Genomic DNA, 15,547 nt, shown 5'->3' on the forward strand with positions numbered 1-15,547 from the left:
TCCGCATTCTGCCTCAGCCCTGAACTGGCCAGCATGTCTTGCAATTCTTCCCATCAAGAGGTAGATTTTGTTTCCTTACTCTTTGTGTCTAGTTTGGCCTTAGGACTTGCTTTGACCAATAGCATACAGTGGAAATAGTGTTATATGAGTTCTGGAATCTAAGCCTTAAGAAGTCTTCAAGCATTTTCCTTTCCTTCCTGGAAGAGTCAACTACCAGACATGTAAATCTTGGAACTTTGAATCCCAGTTAAATTTTGAGATCAGCACAGTGGTATGAGTGAGAACAGGAAAGATCATCAGAATGCCCAGTCAATGCACAGAATTGTGAGAAATAAAAAATTGTTGCTGTGTTTGGCTATTAAACTTTGGCATGGATTGTAATATAGCAACTGGCAAGTGAGATGATATATATTCAGTTTATTTCTAGTGATAATTACCCTTGTGAAGAAGGTGGTCTGTGTGTTTCCTTCAGATGAGCTCCCCTTACTTTCCTCATCCTGGAAGTAGCCAGCATAGAAAGTGTTTTAGTAGTTGAGAATGTTTGATGCTCTAATGATGCTTTAACTTTTAGTTCAATTTTAAAATATTTTTATAGACAAGTCATAGAACATTATTTTGGAAAGTAATTTCTGACACTATCCAAATGTGAAAGTGAAAGTCACTTAGTCGTGTCCCACTCTTTGCGACCCCATGGACTCTACAGTCCATGGAATTCTCCAGACCAGCATACTAGAGTTGGGGGCTGTTCCCTTCTCTGGGGGATCTTCCCAACCCAGGAATCAAACCCAGGTATCCCACATTGCAGGCGGGTTCTTCACCAGCTGAGCCACAAGGAAACCCAAAAATACTGGAGTGGACATTATCCAAAGGTGTTGCTATTTCAAATTCTAAATCAGGGGTTAGGAAATCTTGCCATTACTTACTCATTGGGCAGGTTTCAATCTTCTTTGTAGAATTCAGTATCAACGTGCCCCCCACCCCGAGTCAGTGTGTACCCCAACTGAGAACTACTCAAAACTACAAATTAGCATCAATTAAAAGAATCGTTAAAAAGTGAACTCTGAAATTCCAACCTCCTAGGAGGAGATATTTAAGTTATGTTAAGTGAGTGAGGAGGAGGAGACATTTGAATTGTTAAGTGAGGAGACATTTGTTAAGTGAAGAGACATTTGTTAAGTGAGGAGACATTTGAATTACAAGGAAAACTCTGAGAGATATACTCAGAAACACAGCACACCATCCAGATCTGGCATATTTTCTAAAAAATATCAAACTACCAATGGTATTTTTCACAGAGCTAGAACAAATAATTTCACAATTTGTATGGAAATATAAAAAACTTTGAATAGCCAAAGCAATCTTGAGAAAGAAGAATGGAACTGGAGGAATCAACCTGCCTGACTTCAGGCTCTACTACAAAACCACAGTCATCAAGACAGTATGGTACTGGCACAAAGACAGAAATATAGATCAATGGAACAAAATAGAAAGCCCAGAGATAAATCCATGCACCTATGGACACCTATCTTTGACAAAGGAGGTAAGAATATACAATGGAGAAAAGAAAATCTCTTTAATAAGTGATGCTGGGAAATCTGGTCAACCACTTGTAAAAGAATGAAACTAGAACACTTTCTAACACCATATACAAAAATAAACTCAAAATGGATTAAAGATCTCAACGTAAGACCAGAAACTATAAAACTCCTAGAGGAGAACATAGGCAAAACACTCTCCGACATACATCACAGCAGGATCCTCTATGACCCACCTCCCAGAATATTGGAAATAAAAAGCAAAATAAAAACAAATGGGACCTAATTAAACTTAAAAGCTTCTGCACAACAAAGGAAACTATAAACAAGGTGAAAAGACAGCCTTCAGAATGGGAGAAAATAATAGCAAATGAAGCAAATGACAAACAACTAATCTCAAAAATATACAAGCAACTCCTGCAGCTCAATTACAGGAAAATAAACAACCCAATCAAAAAATGGGCCAAAGAACTAAATAGACATTTCTCCAAAGAAGACATACAGATGGCTAACAAACACATGAAAAGATGCTCAACATCACTCATTATCAGAGAAATGCAAATCAAAACCACAATGGGGTACCATTTCACTCCAGTCAGAATGGCTGCGATCCAAAAGTCTACAAGCAATAAATGCTGGAGAGGATGTTGAGAAAAGGGAACCCTCTCACACTGTTGGTGGGAATGCAAACTAGTACAGCCACTATGGAGAACAGTGTGGAGATTCCTTAAAAAACTGGAAATAGACCTGCCTTATGACCCAGCAATCCCACTGCTGGGCATACACACTGAGGAAACCAGAATTGAAAAAGACACATGTACCCCAATGTTCATCGCAGCGCTGTTTATAATAGCCAGGACATGGAAGCAACCTAGATGTCCATCAGCAGATGAATGGATAAGAAAGCTGTGGTACATATACACAATGGAGTATTAGCCATTAAAAAGAATACATTTGAATCAGTTCTAATGAGGTGGGTGAAACTGGAGCCTATTATACAGAGTGAAGTAAGCCAGAAAGAAAAACACCAATACAGTATACTAACGCATATTATGGAATTTAGAAAGATGGTAACACAAAACCAATACAATATTGTAAAGTTTAAAAATAAAAAAAATAAAAAAGAAAGATGGTAACGATAACCCTGTAGGAGAGAAAGCAAAAGAGACACAGATGTATAGAACAGTCTTTTGGACTCTGGGAGAGGAAGAGGGTGGGATGATTTGGAAGAATGGCATTGAAACATGTATAATATCATATAAGAAATGAATCGCCAGTCCAGGTTTGATGCAAGATACAGGATGCTGGTGCACTGGGGTGACCCAGAGGGATGGTACGGGGAGGGAGGTGGGAGGGGAGTTCAGGATGGGGAATACGTGTACCCCCGTGGCGGATTCATGTTGATGTATGGCAAAACCAATACAATATTATAAGGTAATTAGCCTCCAATTAAAATAAATAAATTTAAATTTTAAAAAATAAAATAAAAGCTGAAAAATATACAGTAATATATAACTCATTGAGTTGTATTCATTAAACATATATAACTTTTTAATACAGCAATCAGACCTTAATAAAATGTTTTTTTTTTTTAAATACAATGAAACATGGTATCTCCTCAACTGAACTCAATGGAACATATAACCCGTCTATGATTATAACTTGGAAATGTTGTTTATTAAGTGAAAGGAATTGAATACATTAAATTCTTTACAGGCAATTTTTAAAAATTTCTTTGACATGTACTCCACACTCAGAAATTTTATCCTTTTTTTCCAAAAGGGAGCTAGTGCAATTTTTAAAAATTTCTTTGACATGTACTCCACACTCAGAAATTTTATCCTTTTTTTCCAAAAGGGAGCTAGTGCTATTAAAGGGTATAATGTGTTTTGATTAACTCTGCCCTAATTTAGTATATTAAGCCACATGCACATGCACATGCACATATACATACATGCCAGTTTTGCTCTAAAATCTTAAATCATCTATATCTGATGTAGCATCTATTGTCAAAGTGATTTCAACATGGGTTATTCTTCCTGTATCTTCATATACAATATAAATTGTCTAGTTAGTAAGTAAAATGATCATGAAAATAATAGGAAAAAATACCAGTGAATTTTTATGTGCAGAGAAGTTTATTAGAAAGCAGAGACGTGACAAAACAAAAGAAATTCACTTGAGGAGAAAATAAAGGGTAAATTGGACCCCCCCACCCCTGATCTCAGGGTGTCAAGTCAGTGCCACTCAGCGGCTGCAGATAATAGCCACCTGGTGGACCACCTGCAGATCATGACCAAAATATCAGGAAGAATGAAACATTGAGAGGACTGAGATAATTTCTTATCTGATGGATTGCAAATTAATTCTTACTTGGTGCTGATATAGAAAGGAAAATATGACAAGGAAGAATTATAAATGAGCCAGAATATGTTCACAGAGTCAGAAGAACAGTGGTGGACCCACTGTAATCATGAGATTCAACTAACTGAGTGATGTCAGCTAGACTCCATGAGTCCTATGGGTCAGCACAAAAAAGGATCTACATATGTGGGACAGAGGTAAGTGGAGAGAGTGGTCACAAGACAGCAGGTTCAGCAGCAAGAGGAGGGACAGCACACGGGGCGGGGGCAGGTGGAGATGACACAGGTGGGGCGATAGCAAGTGGTGTGGCAGGAGACCCGGCCACACACTGGGCGCAGGCAGCAGCTGGAGCCACAGCAAGAGGGGCGGCAGCAGCTGGAGATGCGGGAGCAGGTGGGCTGGCAGCACACAGACTGGCAGCACCGGGGCCTGCAGCAGCTGGAGATGCAGCAGGTAGGCCTGCAGCAGCTGGAACCGCAGCTGGACCCACAGCAGGAGGGGCGGCAGCAGCTAGAGATGCAGCAGGTGGGGCGAGGGCAGGTGGGCTGGCAGCACACAGGCTGGCAGCACTGGGGCCTGCAGCTGGAGATGCAGCAGGTAGGCCTGCAGCAGCTGGAACCACAGCTGGAAACACAGCAGGAGGGGCGGTAGCAGCTAGAGATGCAGCAGGTGGGGCGAGGGCAGGTGGGCTGGCAGCAGACCGGGCGGCAGCAGCTGGACACACCACAGCTGGGGCGGCAGCAGGTGGTCCTGCAGCAGGTGGTCTGGCAGCAGCTAGGGCGGCAGCAGGTCTCCAGGCAGAGACTTCGGCCACAGCTCTGGTCAGAGCAGACGGAGCCACAACAGGAGCTGACCATGGTGTCAGAGGGTGGAGGTTCTAGGTGAGTTTCCAGGAAAGTGAGTTTCTTGAGTATGAGAGTTGCCTTGGCCCACAGCCCCCTTTATATCCTGCTGAAAAGCTGCTATCATGACATCATTATTTCCTGGTTATTGTTTACCCTTCTAGGAAACTTGATCATTTAATTACATAATTGTGTGTTTCTCAATTAGTATTCCAAAATGGAGAAAATAACACTATTCCTTTTCCTAGTATGCTCCTGTGTGTCCAATTGAGAGCCCAGTCCCAGTTCTTCCTTAGTGGGTGTCACCTTTGCTCCTGGTGGGTTCAATGTCTTATGAAACATTAGTCATATGACACTAACATTTTTTTGGGGGGGAATGTGATATTCTCTCCTATCACTGCTCTTTGAACTTCAGAGAGGAAATGTTTCTTATAAGGCTCATGTGTATTTTGTTGTCAAAGGTGAGGGGAACATGGCTTGTCAGATGAAACATTGAAAAGGAATTAGACAGAAAGATATTTGGGGGGAGGTTGTCCCACAAATAATATGGATGAATGTGATCCTACGTGGGCATCTTGGATGAGCAGGAAGATAGTTAGACCACAAGGAAGTTTCAAATTCTGTGTCTGATTTCATTCCACTGTCTCAAGCACTTAGCAATACTCATAGCTTTTAAAGAGAAGAAACACATTTTTGCTGTATGTCTCCCAGGCTAGGCAATCAGAATGAGATGTTGTGATTTATCTTTTAGTTGTCAAGCTTATATACAGGATATTTTATTATAAAAGCATTCGTTGTATATAAACATGTTTGGAATGATTAAGCCTTCAAAAATATGTATCCAAGATATTCGGTTGGGTAGTAAGAGAACCTGACAGATAACTCCTCATCTGTTTCCTGTAGATACTTGACTAAGACACATGCATAAGAAACAGATTCAGTCAGTTCAGTTCAGTCACTCAGTCATGTCTGACACTTTGCAACCCCATGGACTGCAGCATGCCAGGCCTCCCTGTCCATCACCAACTCCTGGAGCTTACTCAGACTCATGCCCATTGAGTCGGTGATGCCATCCAACCATCTCATCCTCTGTCATCCCCTTCTTCTCCCGACTTCAATCTTTCCCAGCATCAGGGTCTTTTCAAATGAGTCAGTTCTTCACATCAGGTGGCCAAAGTATTGGAGTTTCAGCTTCAGCATCAGTGCTTCCAATGAATATTTAGGACTGATTTCCTTTAGGATGGACTGGTTGGATCTCTTTGCTGTCCAAGGGACTCTCAAGAGTCTTCTGCAACACCAGAGTTCAAAAGCATCAATTCTTTGGCACGCAGCAGCTCCAGCAAGTCCGTAGGCCCTGGAGCATTGGCTATGTGGTGCTGGGGTGACTGTGAGGAGATACCCCATATCCAAGGACAGAGAAGCACCTGCAAGATGGTAGCTGATGCTGTAGTGGTGGCTGTGTGGCACTGGAATGACTTTAAGGAGATACCTCAAGTCCAAGGGCAAAGGAAAAGTCCCAGAAAGATGGTAGAAGGGGCAAAATTGCATTTAGAATCACTGTCCATACATGCTAGAGATGCTTAGAAGGCTCAAACATACCTTGTTCACACCAGGACCTAAAGACCCCACAGAGACTGAGACAGAACTGTGTTTGAGTGTCTCCTGAGGAGTTACAGTTCAGCAGTGGACTGCTGAAGGGGCAGGAGCTCTGGGTACAGAAGACCTGGCATAGCCCCCTTGGAGGAAGTATGGCATAGTCTCCTTGGAGGAAGTCGCCATTAACCCCACCACAGAGCCACCAGAACTTACACAAGACTGGGGAAACAGACTCTTGGAGGGCACAAACAAAACCTTGTGTGCACCAGGACCCAGAAGAAACAAGCAGTGATACTACAAGAGACTGACCCAGACTTGCCTGTGAGTGTCCAGGAGTCTCTGGCAGAGGTGTGGGTTGGCGGTGGCCTGCTGCAGAGTTGGGGGCATTGAGTGTAACAGTGTGTGCATGGGACCTTTTGAAGGAGGAAGCCATTATCTTCATTACCTCCGTCATAGTTTGGCCCCAGGTAAATAGCACAGAGGGAACATAGCCTTGCCAATCAACAGAAAATTGTATGGCTCCACCCATCAGAACAAGACCAGTTTTCCCCTCAGTCAGTCTCTCCCATCAGGAAGCTTCCATAAGCCTCTTATCTTTCTCCATCAGAGGGCAGACAGACTGAAAACCAAACACAGAAAACTAACCAATCTCATCACATGGACCACAGCCTTGTCTAACTCAATGAAACTATGAGCCATGCTGTGTAGGGCCACCCAAGACAGACGGGTAACAGTAGAGAGTTCTGACAAAGCATGGTCCACTGGAGAAGTGAATGGCGAACTACTTCAGTATTCTTACCTTGAGAACCCCATGAACGGTATGAAAACAAACAGTTTGGCAATAGTTAAAAGAAGGGCTTCCCTGATAGCTCAGCTGGAAAAGAATCTGCCTGCAATGTGGGAGACCTGGGTTCAATCCCTGGGTTGGAAAGTTCCCCTGGAGAAGGGACTGGCTACCTATTCCAGTATTCTGACCTGGAGAATTCCATGGACTGTATAGTCCATGGGGTCGCAAAGAGCTGGACATGACTGAATGACTTTCATTTTCAAAAGAAGGACAGTTATTTAAGTCTTTATTTTTTAATTGGAAGATAATTCCTTTACCAGGTTGTGTAGGTTTCTGCAGTACAACAATGTGATTGACTCATAATTATATATATGTCCCCTCCCTTTGAGCTGCCCTCCCACCCCAATCCCATCCCACCCCTCTAGGTTGTCAAAGAGCACTGAACTGAGCTTCCTATGTTATTTTAAATGAAGAACTGAGATCAACATATATAGTATGTGGATAAGTTCCATACATTTTCAATAAAAGGTGAGGAATGATGACATTTATCATTTGTGCAGTACTCACTATTCATTATGCTAAATTCACTAGGCATTGTGCTGTATTCACTAAGCATTGTGCTGAATATCTTATATTTGTTTTGAATCTGTAATGCAGCATATAATATAGAGTGTATTCTTACTACTTCTTTAAGCAATAGGCCAAAGAAGCATAGAAATGTTAAGAGGAAAAAAAGAAAGCTTGTGTGTAAGATTAAACAGAAGTTAAGCTGTATTAGGACAACTGAGAAGGGGTGAAAAATAAAGCTTGCAAGCCTTTGCTGAAGCTGCTTCATCTTCCTGGAATGTTTCATCTTTGTCATTATCTTTGCAAACTACTATTCCTCTGTCAAAACCCTAGCTTTCCCCTGAATGCTTCCTACAAATGATTAACTACCCTGTTCAAATACAATTTGTCCCTGCATTGTGCTCCGAATTTTGCACTCTCTGTGATGCAGACACCCTGAGGGCATGAACTATAAAATTTAATTTCGTTACTGGGACAGAGCACATTAGTGACAAATGTTTGTCGAGTGAATGAAGGTTTTTGGATAAATTAAGGGTATGTAATGGTCCTTTAAAAAATATGTCTGTTTTGCCTGGTTGAGAAAAGTGGGAGAAACATTCCAAACAAAGGGATCATAGTTATACTTGAGGAAAACCACATTTGTTTAAGTGGCAAGCAATGTGTAACCTGATGAAACACATTTGAGGAAGTTCAAATTGATCTATAGAATGAAACTTATTTACAGGTAATCATGGATAAAGATACTGTATTAACACAGAAACAGATATAATAGAAAGGAGGTGAGTACAAATGTTGATACTGGTTCTCTTCACTTCCAGACATCCCAGTTTAGCTCTCTTTTCTGAGAAATAACCACCATCACTGGTTTAATGTCAATCAGCTAAAAATATTTGCTGAACATCTACTGTCTTTGTTTGAATTGCAGCCAAAGTAGATACTGAAACAAAGATGTGAGTGCAAGTAGTTCACCTGGGGCAGCAATTCTCGGAAGTACACGTGAAGAAGTGGGAAAGGAAGACAGGAAAGAAAGAAAAAGCCAAAAGTCTGGGTCAATAATGCAGTTGCCATGGTGGGTAACTGAGGAATGACTCTGGGGCCTACCTGAGGCTGGGAAATATTAGCTGCCACCGTTATATGCCTAGAAAATCCCACAGAATCAACTGAATATTATTGTTAACAGTGACGCTGGCTATCTTAGAAAATTGATAGATTTCTTATGCACTTTTATATTTCTTCATAAGATGTAATGGCAAAATGAATTCACAGATCTGAGCAATAAATATAAAAAGATATGTAAACAAATCTGTCAAATAGTACACTTATCTGGTATTGGAGGAATGTATTAACATTGCCTGAAGGCCAAAAAATAATATTTGAATAAACATCATTAAAAAAAGTACAAAAAAGGTGAGTTTGTGAATAAAGACATAAATGTCCCACAAAAGGATTCAGTAAGAATGTATATCAATTTGTAAAATTGGTTTTGAATGGGATTGGCAAAGACAAATGATGGGCAACTCACTTATGATCACATTCTTTTGTGTTATTTTTTTTTTTTTTAAAGCATGTGTTTGTGTATAAGTGACATAAAATCCTTAGAAAAGAATTAAAGTACTTCAGATAAAATTCACAGTTCTCTCTACAAATTCAGTTCCATAAGTTTTATATGTTTGTGTTTAAGTTTGTACTTATATTATCGCTCAGTCTTGTCTGACTCTTTGTGACCCCATGGACTGTAGCCTACCAAGCTCCTCTGTCCATGGGATTTTCCAGGCAAGAATATTGGAGTGGGTTGCCATTTACTTCTCCAGGAGATCTTCCCAAACCAGGGATTGAACCCGGGTCTCCCACATTGTAGACAGATGATTTACCATCTGAGCCACCAGGGAAGTCTTATTATATACTAAAAGATGATGACTACGTTGCAGTCAGTCTTTCCAGCTCTCAAATTAACTGTTGTGAATTACAAATTGCTTTTCGGGACTGTTTGAGTTCCCTAGGAAGAAGACCCACAGATGAAAATTAGCAAACAGGGTGTTTATTGAGAAGTGATCTTGGGATTAGTACTGCTAGGCGGAAAGGGAAGGAAGTGAGCAGAAGTGGACAGTTGGAGAAATCAAGCTAGGATAGAGTTTCAGTGGACGTCTAAGCATGGCACTGGAAAGGTCCCTTTTTACTCTTGGACATAAAATCAGAGTCACCAGCAACACCAAGAAACTGTCACCAGGTCTGTTTCATTGCTTTATATCACCTGCCTGGCACTGAAGGTAGCCCCACTATAAGACAGAATCAACTGAATATTCTGAATAGTAATAATAATAATAAACCAAATCTACTGAAGCTCTGGCTACCAGAATAAAGAAGAACTCCACTGTATGTACAGGGGCTTCTATGGTGGCTTAGAAGATAAAGAATCTGCCCACAGTGCAGGAGACCTGGGTTTGATCCCTGGGGCAGAAAGATCCCCTGGAGAATGGAATGGCAACCCACTACAGTATTCTTACCTGCAGAATCCGTGGACAGAGGAGCCTCGTGGGATACAATCCACAGGGTCGCATAGAGTTGGACACGGCTGAGTGACTAACATTTCAACTGTGTACGTGGATGAAAGACTCATTGTATGTGACCCGAAACAGAAATTAGATAGACTTTACTAACCTATCTATCTGCTGCTTTTGTAGGTGAAAAAACCCTGAAAGGTGGTGTTGTTAAAAATTATGAATTGTGCTCAATCTTTCCAAATCTTTTCTCATGTTATTATATGCATAGATGCTCTATCACTTCAGTTTCACCTCCTTTCCCCATAAAGACTAGAAAATGATTAATTTATTTTCTAGACGTAACTAGTAGTGATCAGTATCATTTGACCTCTCTTGAAGGTTGATTAATTTGTGCTGTTTGGCAGGTGCAGGCAAAATTCAATTACTTTGGGTTGAAATGTAAATCCTTTTTAAAAAAGAAAGAGACTAACAATCAGATTCAAATTTCAGTGCCAATAGGGGGACATTTATTTAGGTTCATGGAAATAACAAGACATAAGAAAATCTTTACCAAAGAGTACACCAAAAAATCTTCATTGTATTTCCATATCAGAGGTAAAAATCAGTGGACCCACAAGTGATGGAGACAAATTCCTTAAGCATGATTAAGAGATATCCTGAAGAAAAAGGGAGGAGTGTTTAGAAATTGTAATTTCCTGGGAGATTCTGAGTGATCTCATTTGTATGGGAGGGACTGTGGAGAGAAGATAGAACGTGGGCTCATTATGTCTGGTGTTTGCTTATCAATTCAAGGGACCAGTTCTCTTGAATCTTCCACATTTTAAAAAGAAGCTCTGCAACTGTGGGGAGGGAGGAAATGAGGAAGCAGTATGTTCAAAGCAGAGATTCAGCAGCAAGAGGAGGGACAGCAGACGGGGCGGGGGCAGGTGGAGATGACACAGGTGGGGCGATAGCAAGTGGTGTGGCAGGAGACCCGGCCACACACTGGGCGCAGGCAGCAGCTGGAGCCACAGCAAGAGGGGCGGCAGCAGCTGGAGATGCGGGAGCAGGTGGGCTGGCAGCACACAGACTGGCAGCACCGGGGCCTGCAGCAGCTGGAGATGCAGCAGGTAGGCCTGCAGCAGCTGGAACCACAGCTGGAAACACAGCAGGAGGGGCGGTAGCAGCTAGAGATGCAGCAGGTGGGGCGAGGGCAGGTGGGCTGGCAGCAGACTGGGCGGCAGCAGCTGGACACACCACAGCTGGGGCGGCAGCAGGTGGTCCTGCAGCAGGTGGGGCGGCAGCAGGTCTCCTGGCAGAGACTTCGGCCACAGCTCTGGTCAGAGCAGACGGAGCCACAACAGGAGCTGACCATGGTGTTAGAAGGTGGAGGTTCTGGCTGAGTTTCAGAAAGTGAGTTTCTTGAGTCTGAGAGTCTTCTCGGCCCACAGCCCCCTTTATATCCTGCTGAAGAGCTGCTACCATTACATCATTTCCTTGTTATTGTTTAACCCCCTAGGAAAATTGATCATTTAATTACATAATTGTGTGTTTCTCATGCAGTAGTCCAAAATGGAGAAAACAATACTTTTCCTTTTCCTGGTAAGTGCCTGTGTGTCCAATTGAAAGCCCTGTCCCAGTTCTTCCTTTTGGGTGTCACCTTTTCTATTGGTTGGTTCAATGTCCTATACAGCTTTTATCATCTGACTCTAGTATCTTTTTTTGGAATGTGATATTCTCTCCTATCACTGCTCTCTGAACTTCAGAGAGAAAAATTTCTTATACAGCTCATGTATATTTTGTTGTCAAGGGTGAGGGGAACAAGTGCTGGTCAGGTGAAACACTGGAAAGGAATTAGAAAGAAAGATGTTTGGGGGAAGATGTCCCAGAAATAATATGGATGAATGTGACCCTAAGTGTGCATCTTGGATGGTCAGGAAGATAGGTAGACCACAAGAAAGTTTCACATTCTGTGTCTGATTTCACTCCACTGTCTCAAGCCCTTAGCAGTACTCACAGCTTTTAAATAGAAGAAACACATTTTTGCTGTACGACTCCCAGGCTAGGCAACCAGAATGGATGTTTTGATTTATCTTTAAGTTGTCAAACTTGTACACAGGATATTTCATTTTAAAAGCATTCACTGTATATAAACATGTTTGGAATGATTAAACGTTCAAAACTATGGATCCAAGAATTCTGTTGCGTAGTAAGAGAACTTGACAGATAACTCCTCATCCTTTTCCTGTAGATACTTGAATGAGACACATGCATAAGAAACAGCATGACAATAGTTTAAAAAAGGGCTTCCCTGGTAAGTCAGCTGGTAAAGGATTTGCCTTCAATGTGGGAGACCTTGGTTCGATCTCTGGGTTGGTAAGATCCCCTGGAGAAGGGAATGGCTACCAATTCCAGTATTCTGACCTGGAGAATTCCATGGACTATATAGTCTATGGGGTCACAAAGAGCTGGACATGACTGAGCAACTTTCATTTTCAAAAGGATGACAGTTATTTTTTTAAGTCTTTATTTTTTAATTGGAGGATAATTCCTTTACAAGGTTGTGTAGCTTTCTGCAGTACAACAATGTGATTCAGGCATAAGTATATATGTCCCCTCCCTCTGATCTGCCCTCCACCCCAATCCCATCCCACCCCTCTAGGTTGTCAGAGAACACCAGACTGAGCTTCCTATATTATTTTTAAATGAAGAACTAAAATCAACATATATCCATACATCTTCAATAAAAGGTGAGGAATAATGATATTTATCATTTGTATTTACTATGCATTATGCTAAATTTACCAGGCATTGTGCTGAGTTCACTGAGCATTGTGCTGAATATCTTATTTTTGTTTTGAATCTTTAAAGCAAAATATAGTACAGTGTGTATTATTACTACTTCTTTTTTTTTTTAATTTTTTTTTCTAATTTTATTTTATTTTTAATCTTTACATAATTGTATTAGTTTTGCCAAACATCAAAATGAATCCGCCACAGGTATACACGTGTTTCTTTAAGCAATAGTCCGAAGAAGCATAGAAACGTTAAGAGCAAAAAAAAATTTGTTTAAGATTAAACAGAACTCCTGTACTCTTGCCTGGAAAATCCCATGGATGGAAGAGCCTGGTGGGCTACAGTCCATGGGGTCACTAAGAGTCGGACACGACTTCACTTTTCACTTTCATGCATTGGAGAAGGAAATGGCAACCCACTCCAGTGTTCTTGCTTGGAGAATTCCAGGGACGGGGGAGCCTGGTGGGCTGCCGTCTATGGGGTCACACAGAATCGGACACGACTGAAGTGACTTAGCAGTAGCAGTAAGCTGTTTAGGACAGCTGAGGAAGAGGTAAAAAATAAAGCTTGCAAACCTTTTCTGAAGCCATGTCATCTTCCTGGAATGTTTCATCTTTGTCATTACCTTTGCAAACTCCTATTCCTCCCTCAAAACCCCAGGTTTACACTACTTGCTTCCTCCCAATGATTAACTACCCTGTTTAAATGCAATTTGTCTCTGCATTGTGCTCTGTTTTTTGCACTCTGATGCACCACAGTTACTTTCTGTCATTCCACTATTGTTACGCAGACACCCTGAAGGCATGAACTATAAATTTTATTTTTGTTACTGGGACAGAGCACATGAGTGACAAATGTTTGTCGAGTGAATGAAGGCTTTTGGATGACTTACAGGTATATAATGGTCCTTTAAAAAATATGTCTTTTTTCCTGGTAGAGAAAAGTGGGAGAAACATTCCATCAACGGGGTCATGGTTACACCTGAGGAAAACCACATTTGTTTATGTGGCAAGCCACATGTCACCTGATAAAACACACTTGTGGAAGTTCAACTTTGATCCATAGAATCGTACATACTTATAGGACACCATGGATACATATACTGCATTAACAAAGAAACAGATATGATAGAAAGGAGGAGAACACAAGTGTTGACACTGGTTCTCTTCACTTGCAGACACCCCAATTTAGCTCTTTTGGGAGAACTAACCACCACCACTGGTTTAGTATCAATCAACAAAAAATATTTGCTGAACGTCTATTGTCTTTGTTTCAATTGCACCCAAAATAGATATTGAAACATAAATGTGAGTGCAAGTATTTCACTTGGTGGAGGCGGGGGAAAGAGGTGGATTCTGGGACATACACATGAGGAAATGAGAAAGCAAGGCAGGAACGAAAGAAAAACCCGTAAGTCTGGGTTAATAATGAGGTTGCCACTGTGGGTAACTGAGGAATGTATCCGGGGACATACCTGAGGCTGGGGGCTATTCACCACCATGATTATACGTCTAGAAAATCCCAAAGAATCACCCGAATATTATTGTTAACAGTGAAGTTGACTGGCTTAGAACACTGATAGATTTCTTATGCACTTAGCAATATTTCTTCATAAAATCTAACGGGAAACATGTATTCACAGTTCTCAACAATAAATATAAAAAATATGCAAACAAATCTGTCAAATAATATACTTACCAGGTATTGGAGGAATGTATTAACATTGCCTGAAGGCTAAAAAATAATATTTGAATAAATATCAGAACAAAAAAAACATGTACAAGTAAAGCTGGGTTTCTGAATAAAGACATAAATGTCATACAAAAGCGTTCAATAAGAATGTATCTCCATTTGTAAAAATTTGTTTTGAGTGGTATTGGCAAAGACAAATGATGGGTAACTATTTTGATCACTCTTTTGTGTTATTCAAAATTTTTATTTTATTATTTTTTTTTAATTTAAATTTATTTATTTTAATTGGAGACTAATTACAATATTGTATTGGTTTTGCCATACATCAACATGAATCTGCCATGAGTGTACACATGTTCCCCATCCTGAACCCCCTCTCCCACCTCCCTCCCCATACCATCACTCTGGGTCATCCCAGTGCACCAGCCCCAAGCATCCTGTATCCTGCATTGAACCTGGACTGGCGATTCATTTCTTATATGATATTATACATGTTTCAATGCCATTCTCCCAAATCATCCCACCCTCTCCCTCTCCTTACTGTCTCAAATGTCATACAAAAAGATTCAATAAGAATGTATCTCCATTTGTAAAAATTGGTTTTGAATGGGATTGGCAAAGACAAATGATGGGCAACTATTTTGATCATTCTTTTGTGTTATTCAAAATTTTAAAAAAAGCATGTGTGTGTATAGGTGACATAAAATCCTTAGAAAAAAATAAAAGTACTTTAAATAAAATTCACAGTTCTCGCTACAGATTCATTTCCATAAGTTTTCTTGGATTATGATTAAGCTTCTACTTACTATACACTAAAAGATGAAAACTACATTTCAGGCAGTCTTTCCAGCTCTCAGATTAACTGTTGTGAATTACAAATTGCTTTTC

General features: G+C 40.8%; 2 protein-coding genes across 3 annotated transcripts; both read right to left on the reverse strand.

Moving 5' to 3' along the window:
* Positions 1-4,129: 4,129 nt before the first annotated feature.
* On the reverse strand, positions 4,130-4,756 carry LOC138992015 (keratin-associated protein 4-7-like). Of its 2 annotated transcripts, XM_070388824.1 has the most exons (2): positions 4,601-4,756; positions 4,130-4,468 (listed from the first exon to the last, which is right to left on the reverse strand). In XM_070388824.1, exons 1-2 carry the CDS (start codon positions 4,754-4,756, stop codon positions 4,130-4,132), a joined length of 495 nt encoding a protein of 164 aa, XP_070244925.1. The 2 variants fall into 2 exon arrangements, with proteins under 2 accessions (XP_070244925.1, XP_070244923.1); XM_070388822.1 differs by having other exon boundaries at positions 4,130-4,756.
* Positions 4,757-11,078: 6,322 nt separating this feature from the next.
* LOC138992016 (keratin-associated protein 4-11-like) lies at positions 11,079-11,546 on the reverse strand. Its single transcript, XM_070388825.1, has one exon. It carries the CDS (start codon positions 11,544-11,546, stop codon positions 11,079-11,081), a length of 468 nt encoding a protein of 155 aa, XP_070244926.1.
* Positions 11,547-15,547: the final 4,001 nt, after the last annotated feature.

This window comes from Bos mutus, chromosome 19 (assembly GCF_027580195.1).
Source record: "Bos mutus isolate GX-2022 chromosome 19, NWIPB_WYAK_1.1, whole genome shotgun sequence".
NCBI lineage: Eukaryota > Metazoa > Chordata > Mammalia > Artiodactyla > Bovidae > Bos > Bos mutus.

What these genes read in the sequence shown, in the direction of transcription:
- LOC138992015 (XM_070388822.1), bottom strand. Translation starts at nt 4,756, where the DNA reads ATGGTCAGCTCCTGTTGTGGCTCCGTCTGCTCTGACCAGAGCTGTGGC.
- LOC138992016 (XM_070388825.1), bottom strand. Translation starts at nt 11,546, where the DNA reads ATGGTCAGCTCCTGTTGTGGCTCCGTCTGCTCTGACCAGAGCTGTGGC.